This window comes from Diabrotica undecimpunctata, unplaced genomic scaffold, assembly GCF_040954645.1.
Source record: "Diabrotica undecimpunctata isolate CICGRU unplaced genomic scaffold, icDiaUnde3 ctg00002555.1, whole genome shotgun sequence".
Lineage (NCBI taxonomy): Eukaryota > Metazoa > Arthropoda > Insecta > Coleoptera > Chrysomelidae > Diabrotica > Diabrotica undecimpunctata.
The window spans coordinates 1-19,708 of NW_027313764.1; the positions used below are offsets into that span (position 1 = coordinate 1).

Here is a 19,708-nt window from a genome sequence, read left to right on the forward strand (position 1 = left end):
CGCTATCTCAGAGTATTTGAAAACTAATGTTTCCTCCTATCTCGTTACCTGTTTCCCCCCATTATCATATATTTTGTCTCCTCTTGATTTATTATAACCCAGAATGTTTTCGCTTCTTTTATTACACGCTATACATTGATGATCATTTAAATGTTGTTTCCTGGGTTTTATCTTGTTTTTCTGATTATTGTCCTCAGTACCAAGTTGAACAGCACAATTAATAATGGCTCACCCTGACGAAGTCCTACTTTTGTTCCAGAACAATAATTAATTAGGGATTTGAATATTTCACTCAAAATATTTTTGTGTGCCACCATTTGTTTTTCGTCAATAGAATTTTATAATTTCTTTATTTATTACTTCCACAATCTTTGTACGAGTACATTTATTTTGTTTTAGTTGGCCACTTTGGCTGTATACCTATGCTTAGAAGCAGCATATGGACAGCATTCTTATGGATTGAATCCTGGTCAGCAACGCCACGCAACTGGCTTCAACCCTAATCAAAATAGTCCCCACGCTACTGGTTTCAATCCAAATATCGGCCGTGGACGCCACTACAGAGACTTAAGCAGTGCCGACACAGGCAGAAATCATCCCAAAGTTCTCGGATCTCAGTAAGTAATTCATAGTATAGTTTGAATGTTTAAATTATTCCTTTAAGCAGAAGTTTGAAAAAATATAGTATTAAAGGAGCAAAAAAGTTACTTGTTGATGGTATGTACAACTGGTTGACAACCGGTTTCGACCACCAACCAATGGTCGAAACGGGTCGTCGCTTACTAAATAAATGGATTGTAAGTCTGTCATTTATTTCTACTACCCAGCTTAAAATGAACTCACACGAGCAACTAATTCATTATTTGAATAAAATACTAGTTCAGAAAAATGGATGTCAAAAGGTAATAGAAAATATAGTTTGACAGTTTATTAAAATGAAAAATTTGGCAGAAAACCAGGCAAAATGTGGACAACTTTAGGAGAGACAGGGATAAGTTGGCTAAGAGGTTTATTTAATAGAATTATGGAAGATGGACAAATGCCGGACGAATGGAGAAGCAGTATTTTAGTACATGTTTTACAAAAACAAGGAAAATATACAACAATTTATAAACTACCTAGCCATAGAACTACTTAATCACACCTTGTAAATATGAGAAAGAGTAGATATGTAGAAAGAGTTGATAGACGGATAGGTAAAGAAACCGAAATATTCGATAATCAGTTTGGTTTTATGCAATGCAGAGCAGCAACAGATGTAAACGTTTACTTTTCAAATCCCAAGTCATCAACACAATTTTTTTTCCTGTATATTTATCTATTCCTTTACAAAATCCATTATAGTTTACTCAAAATTGTACTGAATTGAATTTATTTTTGTGGAATTGACATATTTTTTTGTTTTCAGTGCTGACTCAAACGGACCTGCTCGTCACGGATTTGAACGCGGTCCAGGTCCAGTAATTCCTCCTCATCACCAATAGATTCAAGAAACAATAAATGCCGATGAACCTTTTATATACTCTATACTGTAATATACATTTTTAAAGTTGAATATAGCTTTATTTGAGAGTGAGTAGATGTGAAACGGATTATTTCATAGGCTTCTCGAAATGTCTTAAAACCGTTTGCACACAAAGAGTAGTAGAAATGATACGTTATTTCTTTAAACTTCGAGTCACAGTAAGTCAATCATTTTCAATGAAACACCCTGTATTTTATCATTTTAAAGAAAAAGGAAGTCAATTATCTTTCAAATAGTATTAGGGTTCCCTATACCTAAGTTAATACTTTTGGTGATATAATAATTGCGCTTTAACCATCGAGCAAAAAGACAAAAGAGGGAATGTAAAGGTAGTGGGGGCAAAAATATTGTTAGACAGGAAGTGCCATCTTGAGAGGCCAAATTAAACAAGGAAAGAGAGTCTTTCCTTGTTTAAGAAATCAAATTTAGTTGGGTTATGTTATTATTTGTCCCAACTGTCACATGAAATCTTATTTATATTGAAGTTTTTTAACAATTGTTTCACATTTTAGACTGTTATCGTTAATATTTAATTAAAATTTTCTCGTCTAAGACACATTCTGAAAACTATTTTATAGCTACTGTTAATAAGTGTCGGAAAATTTAAATTTGGCGCATTCGCATTTCCGGATATGTCCGCCATCAGAGGCCACTTTTTTGGTCGCCTTTTCATAACGATTAGATTCCCTCTTTTGTCTTTTTGCTCGATGGCTTTAACATTAACGGTAAATTATTTATTGTTTTATTTTAGTAGGCTTGGTATGAAAATGTCATAATTGTCGTAATTTCTATTTACTGGCACTTTTACAAAGTAAACGGCTCGTTTAGAATTGAACCAAATTTAATTTGACAAATTTGTTTACCAAATTATGTGGGAATATTTAGGAAATCGAAAGCAGAATTTAGAAAGAAGTTTTGAAATTATTTACCTATCCATTTATATCCATTATCCAGTCGGATTCTATTTTTTGAGGGGTCTAAAAAACGAGTCGTAAAATTAAACTGATACTTTATTGAATTATTTCTTTTCACCTAAACTTTTATCCGGAAAAGGTCCCAATTAGAAATCTGACACAAAGTTTACTGCTTTATGTGTACAAAAATTTTATTTGACTGGGCTAAAAAATGTATCATCCATACATCCATACTTTCTAAGCATCTAGCTGTAACGCAATGTTAGTTGCATATTCTAAACACCAATTATTAAAAAAAAACATTACTGCATATTTTGAGGAAAGAAATTATTTGTTCATAAACAATACTTTTTAATACAATCTAATAGGTACGTTTAACTTATCATATTAAAAGAATTTTTTAAATGTTAAATTTACAAAAAATTGTGATAGATGACAATAGACACTTGACAACTATTGACATCGACATTTAAAGTTAAAATTTACTGTCCGTTTAAAGAGCAAAGTGTGAATAATAATAATCGTCAATTTGTTGAAGTGTGCAATTATTTTTAAGGTGATTCTAGACACCCAATCATATTGAATCATTATCGAATGTTAGTGGAATACGTAAACCACTTTCAGCTCATAACAATGCCAGTGACATGTCAGAAATAACTTAAAACGTCAAATCAACAATTAAACATGAAATTTTAATAAAAAAATCTATAAATTTACTTGCTCGTTGAACTGCAGTCTAATTTAATTAACAAATTAGAATTTTGAATAAATATAGGCTTCTCTTTATTAAGGTAACTACTTAAGTTAGTTTAAAATTGTAATTTATTTTTTTTAAATGATTATTAAGGAATTCATTCAGTACAGTTTTATAACAATATATACATAGTTATCATCATCCGTATACCCTTTATTTGCATAAACAATAACGCTGACATAATTCATAACCTAAATTTGTAAATTCTTTTGTCACTTGTATGACACATTAAAAATTTAGTTTTTATTCAATTAAACTTTGTACTTTTAAATTATGGTGAATATAACTTAACAATTAAAGTTATAATTTTATACATCAAGGTGCTAGACAATTGTTTTTTAACAGTTCCAAGGTGTAAACTGCAATAAAACATTTTACAATTTTTACAATTTTTTGTAGGGAAATGGTTTATTCCTGTAGTCATGTGGCTGTAGCGGAGAACATTCCAATTTCTACTTTGTTAAATTCTAGAGAGGTAAGGTATTATTAAGAGGTAATGTATCTATGTAATGTATAAAATGTTTTATTGGTTATTTCGCAGTGGATAAAGCAGTACTTATATGTACATACTGCGTGTGTAAACATATTTTCTGTATTAACTGTGCTTAGTTTTTTGCTGTAATAAAATTCAAGAACAAGAAAATACTGTATACATCATACTGTAATAAACATCATTTTCTCATTTCGGAACATCAGATAGAGATGTAAACCATCATTTCAAATCGAAGGAATAGTGAGGCTTCAAGCAATAGGTGAAACATGCTGTAGTCCTAGTACTTATATTTAATTTAATTTTGTTAGCAACATGCCATTCTCAAGTGTTTTATTTTTCTGTTTGTACTACCATTAGTGGATGTTGTTTCACTTATCTAATGGATGGTAAAGTTAGTTGTTTTGAATTCAAAATTGTTATTGAATAAAGGTCTGATCTCTAGTAGATAGTGCATATGAAGAGCACTTTTTGTGTTAAAGTATTCACGTCTGTATGTTGTTTTTGAAAAAATCCTAGTTGTTCAGTATTCAATTTGATGTAATCCCCACAAAGTATTTGTAAAAATCACTTTGTAAACATTCACGAAAGAAGAGGTATATTTTTACAGCACTTTGCACATATCTTTACAAGTACTTAGAATTAAACCTAACATTTGAGAGGTTTTCCCTTCAAAAACTTTTTCTAAATGCAAGATGACATAAGATCTTAAATTAAAATTAATCTAACGTTCTCAATGGAGTGTTACATTGGTCCTATTAATATTTAAGTTTAGAGAATCATATTAAATAGCATTTGTTTGAATTTAAAAGTCATTCTTAGATTCATATTTACCTATTTATCATTGCTATCCATCCATCTATATCTAGCATATTTCCAAATCATCTAATAATTTTTTCATCAATGCCCAACAAAAGTAAATTTGGATAATAACATACCACAGTTGATCTTGTCAAAGGCAATTTTAAAAATAGTCTTTAAGAGAGTGCACATGATGACTATTGTAATAAATTCCTAACAACATAGCCTCACAAATTAATAGTATCAAATATAACTGATAATAATAACTAATGTTTGATCTCAGCTAATGTTTGATCATATACTAACTAGAGGCAGCCTTTAAATCACTTTTTATGCTCCGATCACAAGACATGTACCAACATAAAGAATGAATAACACTACATGCTATATATCTCGAACCTTGTATCTTGCAGTTCAGCTTTTATAAAGAAAAGCAAATGGGTGTAAGACAGTTCAGTCAGAGCAGGGTGCGAGAGGGATACAAGAGTTTTATTTGCACTTTCTCTTGCGATACTAGTTGCATGCTCAGAGCATTAAGGCTACCCCTAGTTAGTATATGATAAGTTATTTTTATTAATTTTCTACTATTTTCCTCTGGTCTTAGTTATTAGCAATACCAAAACTTGGTATTGCTGCCACTTCAATATTAGTTTTTGCGTATTTAACCACTGTTAATGTCTACACTCTTAACAACAATTAATAAAGATATTATAAAAGTGAATTTAATTTTCGGTAATAAACAAAAATTTAATTACATGTTAATCACAACTTTCTTGTTTATAATTTTTTTTTTAGATAATATGTGCCGATTGTGGACTGCCGTGGTCCTCATTTGTGGATATGTCTGCACAAGAATTGTTTGAGGATAGGTTGTGCAGAAAAATCAAATGATCATAGTACCATACATAATGCAGTAAGTGTAAATTTTATATTTTAAATATTTATATGAAGGTAAAGTGTGAAGATTTCAACCTAGTCCATTTCTGGCATTGACTCTGTTTTGCTTGACAAAATCTATAAACTTGGATGTAGTTTTAATCATAAAATGTTTTATTTTGAATGTTTTAATGATAAAAAATCATCCATTGTATTGTATTACAGTTTAAATTATCTTCCACTTACAGTATTTTCTCGGAGAACTATACTAAATTCTGCAAACCCTCATTTATATATGTACCCAAAAAAATCCAAATTCTGTCATAATTACTGACTCTCTCAGTGTGTCACACACGCTAAAACAATTATATATAAGTAATCCCAAAGGTATTTTAATAAAATAACAATTACATTTGCTAAACAACACAAGGCAGCAAGTACGCTTAGCAATACACAGTGCCTCTTCAGTGTACGTGAACTTAGTGTCTGTTTTTGACTGGAAAATGAATGGAAAAACGAATGGAATCTTTCACAACCAAATCTACACATTGTAAAGCCCTCAACTGAATCTTGGTACAAGATAAATTAAATCGCCAGTTGTTTGTTAACCTAACCCGTTTAAGTATATCTCATAGCAGACTAACTCACAGCTACCTAATCTCCAAATCAAATCGCCCTATTTGTGACTTATGTAATTGCGACATTAATATAACACATATCTTCATAGAGTGTCCTGCATATATTAGTTAAAGACAAAAACACTCACTACCCAACAATATAAAAGCAGTCTTAGGAGCACATTGTAAATTTACAAATATGTTTAATTACGTGAAAGATATAAATGTTTTAAACAAACTGTAACTATTAATGTTTTGTAAACCCTATTCACAAATTGTAAAATATGACATTCTTACCTAATTGTGAGCCTAATAATGAATCAAAAATACTGTTTAGATTTGAGTATCTACATATATATTATGAGTATGTAACTATAGTACAGCTAATAACCCAAAGTGGTTGATGCTGTTATCAATAAAATAAAAAAAAATCATCCTAGAAAGAATCCAAAGTCCATTAACAGTGAAAAAATTCTTTCAACTTAATCATTTTAAGTTAAATTTAAATTTTAACTATTGGTAAATCCTCTAAAATTTGTTACTAGAAAATTTTAGAGAGAGGTAGATTGAACTGAAGGCTAAACGAAGTAAGACACAGAATGATCAAATAAAATGAAAATAATTGAATTTTTTTAATATAATTCCATCTTTACACTACTTGCAAGGAACTCATTATCTTTTCCTTGTACATACTTTTCAATTATTTGATCATTTAAGACTGGATTGTGCTTAAACACAGAATGTTCATTTTCATAATTCTGAGAGTTAAATTTAATGGTTTAAATTTTATTTCATTTTGTAAATAAGCATGAAACAATGTCCGCCAATTGACAAAAAACTGTTTTGAAAATGATTTCTGGGGGTTTGAGCGCGCAACATCAAAAACATGTAATTTTAATTACGACCATTGTGATTTATTAACAAAAAATATAAGATATTTAAGGTAAAACATGCCAAAATAAAGTAGTTTCAGAATAAATGCTAAGATATTTGAGGTGATATAGTTATTTACTAAGAAAAATTCATTAATTAAAAATTTAATTTAAAACGTGTTTGTTGTTATATTTCTTCTGTGTAAGACTGTAATGATAATTCCAACTTTCGTAAGAATTCTTGAAATTATATATTAATCTAATCACTTAATAAAACATTTTTATCATTGTGATAATCTTACAGCATTTATACTGAAAAGTAAGTGGCTTTGGATAAGATAACTCATATTTTGATGCACTGATATCAAATTATGTCGAGGAAAGTTAAGAAAGTACTGAGATAATGATTAGTTTAGTTCAGAATTAGTACAAAATTGTTTCTTCATTAGGTATTTATTTATTTGTTTATGTTTTATTACTTTTAAGGATTTTTTTATCAATTTGAACAAGTTGTATAGTAAAACATGTTATAGATTTGGAAAAAAATATTTGGTTATAACGATTTGTCCTCGTTCGTTACCGTGATTACTTCTACTGGTAAATGGTTGTGCTTGTAATGTAGTAATACATGAGAGGTCTCCAAGAGTCAATCAGAATTGCAATGATCATTCTCATACTCATTGCGTCAAGGTATAGATTTTGTACAGCTTTTATTATTGTGCGTTTAGTGCCCTGCTTTTGCATTGCTGGTCGTAGTTGCGAGAGTGGTAGACTATCATATTCATTTGGAGGTTTAAGAAAGTTAGGTGGACGGGTCTGATCTTTTCAGATTTTTTTTTCAATAATTTGCTTTCTCTCATATTACCTTCTATTCGAGTTTTAATAATGCTTTCATATAGTAGTCCAATCGAGCACAAAATACTGATAATGTCTACACTCTGACCTACCGCCTTTTTTGTATATCAATGAACTAAATGCTTTCTTCCATTTATTTGGGAAAATTTCTCCTTTTAGATCTCGCGTAAATATAGTTGCTACTATTTCAAATACTTGTCCAGATGCTGCCTTAATAAAATGTATCGGAATGTTACCGGCTCTAGGCGCCTTTCTGTTTTCATTTGTTGAGTAGCCTTTTTAACTTCTGCAGGGGATATGTCGTCATTTTCTGTGAAATCGTCAATTAAAATTGGAGGGTTGTTGTGTCAAAAAATTTTTCCTGTGCTCTGTCAGCAGAGACTTGTAACATTCCTTCCATTTGTCTGCTGTAATTAATGAAATACTTCCATGTTCCTTATTGTTTTTTCTAAGATCTTTTAATAGTTTCCATGCTTTAATGGCTTGATTGCTTCCCTTGTAGTTATTTATCTCAGAGCATCTCTTTTACCATATATCAGTTTTTCAGAAGAAAAAACATTTCTTTTCTCTCCCCCTTTTTGGCAAATTATTTATAATATTTATCTCTATTTTATTGATTCAATATTTCTTTCCTTTTCTTCTCTCCAATTCTTTTGTTTATGTGGTTATAAGAGTCTCGCAAGGACCACCTCCACATCTCTCCGACTCTGAGCAACTCTGCCTCGTTCCTTTTGTGTACGTTAAACACTGTCCATCGTTTGTTGTGTTGATATGATTTCATTTTTTCCTTTTGAAACAGACTATAAGTTAAAAAATATTGTATCGTTCGATCAGCAGCTCTGGTTTTTTTTTTTTTTGAGGTTGTTACTGGTTACAGGTGACCTCAGACTTGGAACTGGTACAGTGGAGTTTATTATTACTATAATAACTTAACTCAAACGTAAATTTGTGTTTTCACTTATATTGGGCAAACTATAGTGCTAATTTTGTAGAAACATAATAACTGAGAAGGCATCGGAAATATTGGGGAAAACCAAACCAATTAGGCAAAACGAATGGTTTGAGGAGTGCTAAAAAGCAACAGATAACACAAGAATGCACAAGAGCAAAGGAGGAATACCGGACCCTAAGAAGGGAAGAAAAAAGATTATATAGAAGAAAAAAAAGGCAATTTGAAAAAAAGCAGTTAGAAGCAGAGGCCGGCCGCAAATTAGGTGGTTAGATGGAGTTAAGACCGACTTAGGGATACAAATTTTAAGAACTCAAAATAGAGGTAGCTTAAAAACAATTTCGGTGCCCAACCAAAACCCCTCGAGGAAAATTCTAGGTGTGCCACTGGTCGAGCCAAAGATGATGATGATGATAGTGCTTTGACATTGAAATGCACGACTTCTCAAGAGTCTTCGGTTTTGAATCAAATAAAAATGCCGGGAAACAATACAAAATGGTATCAACTGTTTTATTTGACTTAATAATTGTGAACAAAAATCACCTGATCACAACGAAACTAATAAGCATCTGTGCATTTCTGTTAGATTTAAAAATGACTTGAATTTTTTTGGTATTAACTTGGCAATTATTAAATAGAATTAAGAATTGAGAATTATTTCTTCTTCATTACCAAACACTACAGTATTACTGACGTGGGGAAATATTCCTTCAATAATGTTGCCATTAATTATCTAGTTTTTCTCTTATAGAACAATCCCACTCACTGTGTTCATATGAACCTCTCCACTCGGAGAATATGGTGTTACGATTGTAAAAGAGAGGTGTTCATGGATTCCCAAAACTACGACAGCGATCAAGAGGTCGACACGTTCACCGCAAGATCTAGAGACTCGGGCCATGGAAGTTATAGTACACTTAGAACAAATACCCCGGAAAGAGGTAAGTAATCATCAAAATATTTCTCCAAGATATTGGTGTAAAAATAAATTCTGGCAAATCTAACAATGTAAATTATTATAAGAGATATAGGGCATGGAAGCCCTTGACTTATATTTTCTTCGTTAATGTTAATTTTTTCCGCTTCTTCCGGTCGTTTGCTCTCTCTCTCTCTCTCTCTCTCTCTGTCTCTCTCTCTCTCTCTCTCTCTCTCTCTCTCTACAATTCTGCACTCCTATACCATTTAAATCACTTTTAACTGCTTCTAACCACTTTTATCGTGGTCTTCCTCTCTTCATTTTACCCCCGCCTTCTTCAAAAAGCATCTTTTTTACACAACGTTTCTCTGGCATTCGAGTGATGTGACCTAACCACCGGACTCTCTGTGCTTTGACTTTTTGTACAATTAGGGGTTTTCCATACATCTCCATTATCTCTTTATTTGTTCTTCTTCACTAGTTTCCCTCCGCCTTCTTAATACCACCAAAAATCTTCTGCAACACCTTCCTTTCCCATATCTCAATTTTCATTTCATCTTTCTTATTCATAATCCAGGTCTCACAGGCATACACTGCCGCTGGCCGAATGAACGCGCTATCTCAGAGTATTTTTGCTGCCCTGCATACATTTTTTGCTTTTAGAATATTGTTTAATGAGCCCATTGCTCTACTTCCTATTAATAGTCTCTTTTCTATTTCTTTTTCTACTTCCCCTTTATTCGTTATTGTTACACCCAAATACTCGAACTGGCTGACATTTTCAATTTTGTATTCCTTTCCTTTCGTTTTAAGTGTGACGAATTATCATATATGGGGATATCCACGTTACTTTATATATGTCTTTATGGTCGAATTGTGCACTGATTATCTTCATTTTATTCTCCATTACAAATTCTATCAATTTTATCCTGTTCTGGTTACTTTTTTGATGTAAACTTTTCCCTCCTGTTGTATGCCTGTAAAGTTCTTCTCTACCGACTTTCGCATTTAAATCTCCCAGGGTTAATTTTATGTCGTATTTCGGTATTTTCTCCATTATTTCTGCTGCAACAATGTAAATCATCATCATTGGTGCTACAGCCCTATAAAAGATCCTCGACCTTCCCAAGTCTATTACGCCAGTCAGTTCTATCCATTGCCAACTGTTGCCAGTTTGCTGCGCCTATTTTTCTACCATCCTCATCTACACCATCCCTCCATCTGAGTTTTGGCCTACCCCTACTTCTACTTGCCACAGGTTGTGACATAAGGATTCTTCTAGGAGGGTTGTTCCGCTGTGATCTTGCCAGATGTCCTGCCCATATTAGTCTACCTATTTTTGCATCTATAGCAACAATGTAAATACTACCATACAATCGGCCGTATTCCAAAATCCCAATTAACCAAAATTTATATAAATCAAGAATTGATGCGTTCCATGCTTAATAGTTACTCTGTATGTAAAGGGATGTTTGTTGGAAACATAGCTTTCTTATCGCGGACTACGGACGACATGCATTGATCGGTGCAGTGGAGCGGATGGAACAGATACGCGGTTAAATACTATGAAACGACAGAAGAGGCGACCACACACTACATGGAGTAGTAAACGCAATCCCATGCGTGTTTCTTAATAAAATAAAATAAATAAATTAAATTAATTAAAATAAATTAACATAAAATAAAGTAAAATAAAATCAAATACAATAAAATAAATTAAATTAAAAATCATCGCTCGCTGCGTAGACGATAAGAAAGCTATACTTCCCCTCATCGGTCACTCCCGGAGTGCCACATCCCGCTTTTTAATTGTTTCTATAATAAGGATGTGTTTTTTAGGACCAATGTTGGATAGGGCAGCAGGCCAGACGGTGGGAATGGGCGGTGACGTATCGGATTCCAGTGACGGCGAAGAGGAATATCGTGACTACGCTTCGGAGCGTCCTTGTGGACTCGTTGGTTTGCAAAATATAGGAAATACGTGTTATATGAACGCCGCTCTGCAGGCACTGAGCAACACGGCGCCCTTGACGAAGTTTTTTCTGGACTGCACGGAAATGGTACATCTCTTGAGTGACGGCAAGAAACCGGGACTGAGTAGGACTTATCAGGCACTAATGCGTGATATTTGGGTTAAGAAGGTTAACCATGGTTATGTTTCACCCTCAGGTAAGTATATTTACATTTTATTACCATGTTATTTGATGTCAGTCAAGTTTCTTATTCCTAAGATAACTAAGACCAATATTACTATTTTCACTTTATTTGCTGTTGCTCTAAATAGTCTAGCGAATAAGAAGAAAAAGGAATTTGAGCTCTTCTAGTTCATTCATCGCATCTCACTGACTTAAAGGCGTTGTACATTTTTCTTGCTTCGTATACAGCTTTAACATCCAATGTACATATTTATTGCTCTCTATATTAGATTGTAGCAGAAAAAAAAATACATGGTGGTTTTCCTTTGCCTTATGATACACATATAATATCATTTATTTTAAGCCTAATCTCAATACTGATGTTGCTGCTGCCCAACACCATGCTAGAAATTTCAGTAATTTAAATTTAATTACGGTTGATCTGCACCCCCCAAAAGACAAACTACACATTTAAAAAATTTGAAAAAATTTGACAAGGTATATGTGATCACTAGAAGTATTTTGACAAATTTTTAGCAAACTTCATGTTTTCGCTTTCGAAAAAACTCAAAAAACTACTTTTTTCCAAGTATAAAGCGGGAAAACCAAACATACAAGTTTGTTAATTTTCTTACAGCATAAATATATAATCCTAAGAAATACTTATGAATTTTTTGAAAATTTTTGAATGTACAGTTTTGCCACAATAGGAAAAAGTAATATGTTCCTGCTTATAATTAAACTACAAATAAATAAGCATATTTCGTTTTTTTTTTATTTTAAATTGTTTATAACAAGAGAACCATCAACTTTAGCGATTTTTGTTCAGAATTATCCAAACAACCTAAAAAGTGGATTTAAAAAAATTATTATGTAAAGAAATTGCATCATTCAGTGATCAGACAACCCCAACATTATATTCCAATAAGCAAGATTTGGAACTTGAAATAGTGCAAGTACCGGGTGTGTTCGATATTAAACTAAATATGAATAATCTTTCTGGAAGAAGAATAGTCGATATCAGCCACTTTATAGCCCAAGTGAAATCCTTAGAGAGTCATGAATGCCATGTAAAAAAACTGGATACTTTGCATTTGACAAAGAAGTCGCCATGGGTTTAAATTCTCAATTCGTTTTCAAGTGTGCTGCATGGGGAATGAAAAAATCGATTCATAGGAACAGGGATAAACACTATGTGAATCTTCTAGCGACATCAATTATCAACAAAAATGTAATATTATATGAATAATTTAATGGTAATACGATCTTCACAGATATCGCCGTCACAGTACCTACATATTTCTTTGTTGATAACAGTGTTTAGATAACATGAATCATTTTTCAATTATGTGTGGATGGAACCTTATTTTTCTAATAGCAATATGTTCTCGCAAAGGCATAACTTTGATTATTTCTACTAAGTATTATTTGTCTACATTAGACGTCACAAAAAATTGAACAAAAATTATTATAACATGTTTTTCAATAAATTCACTATGCGATATATTATATTCCGATTGAGATATAAAAGACATCTTCGCTTACTTGGTCTACTAGTAATAAAGTTATCAGTATTAACTGGAAAAACGGTCTTTGTACGTGGCACGCGCTATCTCAGAGTAAATTACTGTCTACACAATTTGACAACTCAGCCAATGGATGTAACGATAGAAAATTGTAATTTATGTTAGGGTTTGTAAATATTACAGTCATCATGTAGAAATCTACAATAAGGTTGAAAATTTTACCATGACAGCATGCCGCGGTAAAGCCATCTCTCGGATCAGAAACAAACTAATTTGGGGTGCAGATCAACCTTAACATATGTCTTTTCTCTCCAAAAGTCTCTCTTCGTTCATACAATGGCACGTTTCGATCTACTTTAACGTCATTTGATAGTGGCAGGGGTGAATACGTCATTATTACTGCTCTTTCTTTAAATAGTCATTAAAACTATTTATAACGTTTGATTTAACTTTCTTCTTCCTCTTCTTCCTACTTTATAAATAGGCTTAATGCCTGTTTTACTTCGGTTTTTGGCCTCAATTGACGTTGTCTGACCATTTTTTCCTCGGCCGTTCCAATGATCTTCTTCCATTTGGCGATTTGTCTCTTGCCATTCTTACGATTCTATTTTCTGTCATTCTTTCGATGTGTTGATTCCATTCCACTTTTCTTCTTTTGGTCCACGCGTTTATTTCCTCTATACCACATCTCGCTCGTATTTCCTCACTTCTTACTCTGTCTCTTAGAGTTTGGTTTGTTATTTTTCGTAAGATTTTCATTTCTGTTGTTTCCAGTAGTCTTTGTGTTTTCGCCGTATCTGCTCTTGTTTTCGCTGTGTACGTCATTATCGGTCTTATTGTTGATTTATATATCCTGATTTTCGTTTCCGTTGTGAGGTATTTGTTTCGTCAGATTGTGTTGTTGAGACATCCTGCTGCTCTGTTTGCCATGTTCACTTGATTTTGTACTTCTTCTTCCACTTTTCCGTAGCTTGACAGTTTTATTCCCAAGTATTCAGTTTCCACTTTAGATCTAACTTTAATGTATAATGATTCAGATTTAACTTTAATGTAATTTAAATTATTCTAATACCTAGGTATTCTGTACGGCATCCGTAACGTTCACGCAATGTTTCGGGGCTACCAGCAACACGACACCCAAGAATTCCTTCGAAACTTTATGGACCAACTTCACGAAGAACTCAAACAGCTCGCCCCGCCGGAATTACCCTCTCCAACAAATCTAAACAGTACCAACTGGAATTCGACCTCATCGAGCGGTTCTGCTCCCGATGCAGACACTTTCAGTTTGGCGATGGAGGAGCCCACTTCCGTTCCTTTCGTATCATCTCCCGCTAGTTATGATTCTAGCGAAGGGGAATACGAAACGTGCGATTCTGGGGTTAGCGAGAGGTCGAGTTTAAGTGATGACACGGAGAGGCAACCTAGTCAGCCAAAGAGGAGGTTGAGTCGATGTGGTAGTCCTAATAGGCGGCAGAGGCAAAGGATGCAGAGTACTACTGTGATAGGTAAGTAAGTGATTTTCTATTTACATTTACTCACAATTATCTTTGTCCAAAGACATCCATATCTTCTTCTTATCTAACTTTTTCTAGATTCTCAACCAACAACATCGAATTCCAATTCAAATCTCCCGAATAAGAAACAACCAAAGTACCGTTCGATTATTTCTGATATATTTGACGGCAAGTTATTATCCTCCGTTCAATGTTTAACATGTGATAGGGTATCTAGCAAGGTAGAAACATTCCAGGACCTCTCACTTCCCATTCCATCGAGAGATCATTTGGTGGTGTTACATGGAAGGACATCTTCACAACCAATTAGTACAGGTATGTTAATTTATATATTTATACAGTCCATCTAATTTACAAACCGTTGCACGTCATTATCTACGTCAGAGATCGAAGTTGACATAGTTGCCAAAGTATAAAAAATTCCTGAATCCATTTTAAATCAAATAGGTCACATAATTATTGCAAAAGTGTACAACAACAGTATACAACAAAATAAATTAATATTCAATGTAAATAAATAGAAACAAAACAAGAGTTAAAAAATAATCTTGTTAAAAACAATTTGAGCCGCTTGTTTAAAAAACAACATAGTTTAATTAATAGTAAATAATAAAAACAAAACTAAAATGTCAACATCGCAACTGTCAAATAAGTGTTACCAATTTATGCCAAAATTTCACTATCGTTCGATTACAGTTACAGTGTGTTCCGAACAAATGTTCTTCATAAAAACGCTTTATAATGCATTTATACAAATTAAATGTGTGTTATAAATATTATTGTGTATTTTTTTAAGTTAATATTAATAGAAATCTTTAAATATTATTTCTACGCGTATATAATAAAATATGTCTAGTGGCTGTAATGCCAGTGTACTCGGCAAAGTGATTCTAAAAAAGAACACACCTAAGAAATATTTCGTGTTGGTATCATGTGACGTCACGGTCTATGACGTGCAACGGTTTGTAAATTAGATGGACTGTATATATTTATAAAAGGTGTGTTTTTATTTAACACATTTGTGCTGATTATGATGGTAATTGGTGTAATATATGTGCTAAGGAAGGCAGGAATGAAGGAGATCGCCGAAAAAGAGCTTTCTTCCAGTCTAGTTAAGTACAATGGTTGTGTAGGATTTCTCTTACGACAATAATACAATAGCAAATCGTCGTCATCTTCTTCTTCTTGCAGTAAAACTTGCAGCCTTTCGTAATCCATATTTTTTTATGTAATACTCAACCTTATGCCGTCTGTTTTATGCCGCCACGTAACTGAAGTAGCTGCTGCTGACTTCGGAATCAATACGACAGCAAATGCTGCCCGACAGCAACTGCAGTGTGCAGTTGCCGTCTGCAGTCATTGTCGGCTGCAGCCGACAGCTAGTTCAGCTAATCAAAAATTTATTTAATGTATATTAAAATTAAATGTATAATAGTAATAATATATGCTTGTAATGTGTACGTATTAGTGTGTATTGGTAAATTTATTTAATTATTTATAAAATACTAGTGATTTTTCCCGTCACTATGCGACGGGGGATCCAATCAATTGCATCTACAATCACTCCACTTAATTTTTTCTGTCTTCCTCCTATTTAAGGCTAGGACGACAACAGAATAATATTTTAATCTTTTGTACAACTTTCATAACAAATAAGTCACCTTTGGAGATAAGGTTAACCAGCGTAATTCTAGTTTGGCAATTGAGTTGTTGGGAAAGCTCTAGTTTTGTATTATATTTTTTACCGATCACCAAATTCGCAGCCAATTTTTTACGATCAACAAAATTTTCAAAAGAATTAAAAATTTAATTTTTAAAATAATAAACTTCTTGCATGAAAGGGCCGGTCTTTTTACCTCCAGATAAATATTGTCCTATCTGACAGATAGTTATCTGAAGGATAGACATTTATTATGTACCCGTCTTTTCACGTCAAATTATGTTGCGGTTACTTATCTGTAAGATAAATGTAAAATTTATTTCGTAACATACCAATATTTAATTAATTGTCAAAAAAATCACAATAATGTTTTAATATCTCTTTTGATTATACAATTTGTGGTAGCAGGAATAAATTAAATTATGTAAAGAAAAAATTAATAACGAATAAAAAAATAATAAATGTTTAATGATTGTAACGATAAGACTACCAAAGAGAATTGAAATACTATTATAAAATAATACCTCAATCAACCATGGGAGCTTATCGTCTATGCTTCGCCTAGCTCAGTATCTCAAGTGTGAGTTCGTCTTGTCTTAAACTATGAATTAAACCATGAACCCCTAGCTGATAGCAAATAAAACAATTACTTAACTAATCATATTTAAAAATAAAAAAAATATATTTAAGTAGGTAAAAACAAACAATGCTTTACATTAAATAAATTCGAATGATACTTATGGCATCATGGCATCGATGGGGCGCTTGCTACTAAATATCTGTGGCCTCCCAATGAAGTGGTTAGGTGCAGTTATTCCAGAAATTGTTTCATAAAATATTTAGTAAAATCTTCTATGAATATCCAGATATTCCAAAGTCTCCAATAGTGTTTCAATACAGCCAATAAAATTAGGAATACGGCCAAAAAAAACCCAAGAGAATGTTGCAGACCATAAAATGAAGCTTATTATAATTCTTACCTTCTTTTATAAATTTTAATTATAGACAAAAAACATATCCCACTATGTCAGAAAAGCTGGTTGACAGAAATGAAGTGGGAGATTGAAATGAAGTTAGCACCGATAACATAGGACGCAAGCCTAAGATAGAATTAGCTTTTCTGTCAACACAGAACAGAATATCTAGTCTACCGGACAGAAAGAGAGAGGGCGAATTTTTATTCTACGGGACAGAAAGAGATAGGAAAGAAAGACAGACGGCGCCAACTACTTTTTGAAGAAAAAATAGTAAAAACGAATCTGAAGGCAGGAATTAATAAATTAATAAAGAAATTAAAATAAAATAATTATTTAAATATAAGTTAATAAAAATGTGACGTTCATAACGTTACATGATTCTTCTCAGGTTTTTCCATAACACTAAAATATAATATAAGGTTAGCTCAAACATCTTCAACTTAATATCTTTATTTAGCAATTCATTTTCAAAATTGTTTTAATTTTGATCTCTCGCTAGATTATACTCGTAGAATGTTGCTGTAGATGAGAACGGTGGAATCTTTTCAACCTTACATCCACTTCCTAGTACCTAAACCTTCTCTTCCATTCATAAAAAATTATGTTGCATATCTCGTTTAATATACATTATAGACATTGGATTGTTTAGTGGATTTCTTAAAAATCAGAATCTCCTTGTAAGAACCCATTTCTATTATCTCCATTTAAACTTCTTATCAAGAATACAGAATTATTTATTCCTACTTGGTAGACACCTAGAAAAACATATCCAATAAGTATCACAAAATTGTCAGATTTTAAAATCAATATTCCATATACAGTAGACTCCCTCTATAACGAGAACTGAAATGGCAGACTAATTACCTCGTTATAAGCCGATCTCGTTATATCAGACAACAATAATACTGTGCATACATATGAATATGTAGTTTTCTAAAACATTAACTTCCTATAGTGAAACCATTCGGAGCAATATAAGATGCTAATAAATATTGTTTGAATGGCGTTTTTGAAAAAAAGTTGTTTACTTTTATTGTCAATGAAATACATTAGAACAAAAAAAAGTTTTTTTTATTGTCAATGATTTAGGTTAAAACAAAAAATCTATACTTGCATTTTTCCCAACTACATAATGTATAAAGCCCATTTTCAAGGATAATATAAACTATTGCTTCTGCAATTGGAAGAATTCTGTCATTTTTGACTACTTTAAATTGTCCAGTATTATTCTATCTATCATATTTTCTAAAGATGTGAAACAGTTGTATTTATTGTAAAGAAGTTTATTGCAGGCGGCAGTTATATTTATTGCGGGGCCGTTTAAAAAGGTATTTATTTATAGCCACGTCCGGGCTAAAAACGTAAAAAAACAAGTTTTTCAATTTTATTTTCTTTCGTTATAACCAAATTTGCCTCGCTATAGAGGGTTATAGTTCAATAGAAATTTTACGGAACATCTAATGTACCTCGTTATAAGCGAAACCTCGTAATAACTGTGTTCGTTATAGAGGGAGTACACTGTATTATAAAGATTTATTGAGAGTTTTGAAAATTTCCTACTACATTCTGGATATTTTGTATACTTACTCTCACTTACACCAATATCTCTTGAAAAAGGTTAATTAATCCATTTTTTAATTATCATGATTATGAAAATATTGAATACCTAAACTAAATAAATGAAAATTTGTTTACACCTACTCATATAATCATTTATTAACAACTATTTACAATATTTTCTTAGAATATAGATCACTGTCGGTTTACTTAATCTTAACCTTTTAAAAAAGTCTTTATTATAAACATTAAAATGTTCAATTCTGTATCACATATTATATTCTCGCACCAAGTTTATAAACATTAAACATCATACTGATCATACTCTCCGATTTCATTAAATCTTTTAATACCATGTCTCTAACCTACACTAAACAACAATATTTAGGTTATATTTTTGATTTCGCGATAACCTACAACATAACGAACTACAATAAATATAATTTATTTTCCAGATAACTTTTTATTCAGTACTTTATTTCGCAAATAAATATTTTATATGTCAGAGTGACGCTAGAATTTTAAATCTAAACTAACATAAAACTTTAAATTATTTTGTATCAAATCGTACTTTAAAAATATTAATAATTAAAAGTATCGTTTCAAGAACAAACAATGATTGAAATGTCAAATGGTGGTAGTTCAGATTTCTTTCCTAGATGGCGTCGTTAGTTTACTGGACAAACGGTGTGACTTGTCATAATAGCCTTTTATATAGATAAATTACACATTTTTCAAGTATGTATTTATACTCTGAGATAGCGCGT

General features: G+C 32.1%; 1 protein-coding gene and 1 long non-coding RNA gene across 2 annotated transcripts; both read left to right on the forward strand.

Annotated features, from left to right (window-relative positions):
* Nucleotides 1-393: 393 nt before the first annotated feature.
* Nucleotides 394-1,555, forward strand: LOC140432013 (uncharacterized). The gene is made up of 2 exons (XR_011949751.1): nucleotides 394-617; nucleotides 1,409-1,555. It is a non-coding gene; the product is annotated as an uncharacterized lncRNA (long non-coding RNA).
* Nucleotides 1,556-2,937: 1,382 nt separating this feature from the next.
* LOC140432012 (ubiquitin carboxyl-terminal hydrolase 33-like) lies at nucleotides 2,938-15,112 on the forward strand. Its single transcript, XM_072519875.1, is given in 8 exon segments — nucleotides 2,938-3,230; nucleotides 3,593-3,668; nucleotides 5,280-5,306; nucleotides 5,308-5,397; nucleotides 9,405-9,594; nucleotides 11,409-11,738; nucleotides 14,307-14,738; nucleotides 14,826-15,112. Coding segments are annotated over 7 exon segments (1,413 nt in total). The 5' UTR covers nucleotides 2,938-3,230; nucleotides 3,593-3,596; the 3' UTR covers nucleotides 15,098-15,112.
* Nucleotides 15,113-19,708: the final 4,596 nt, after the last annotated feature.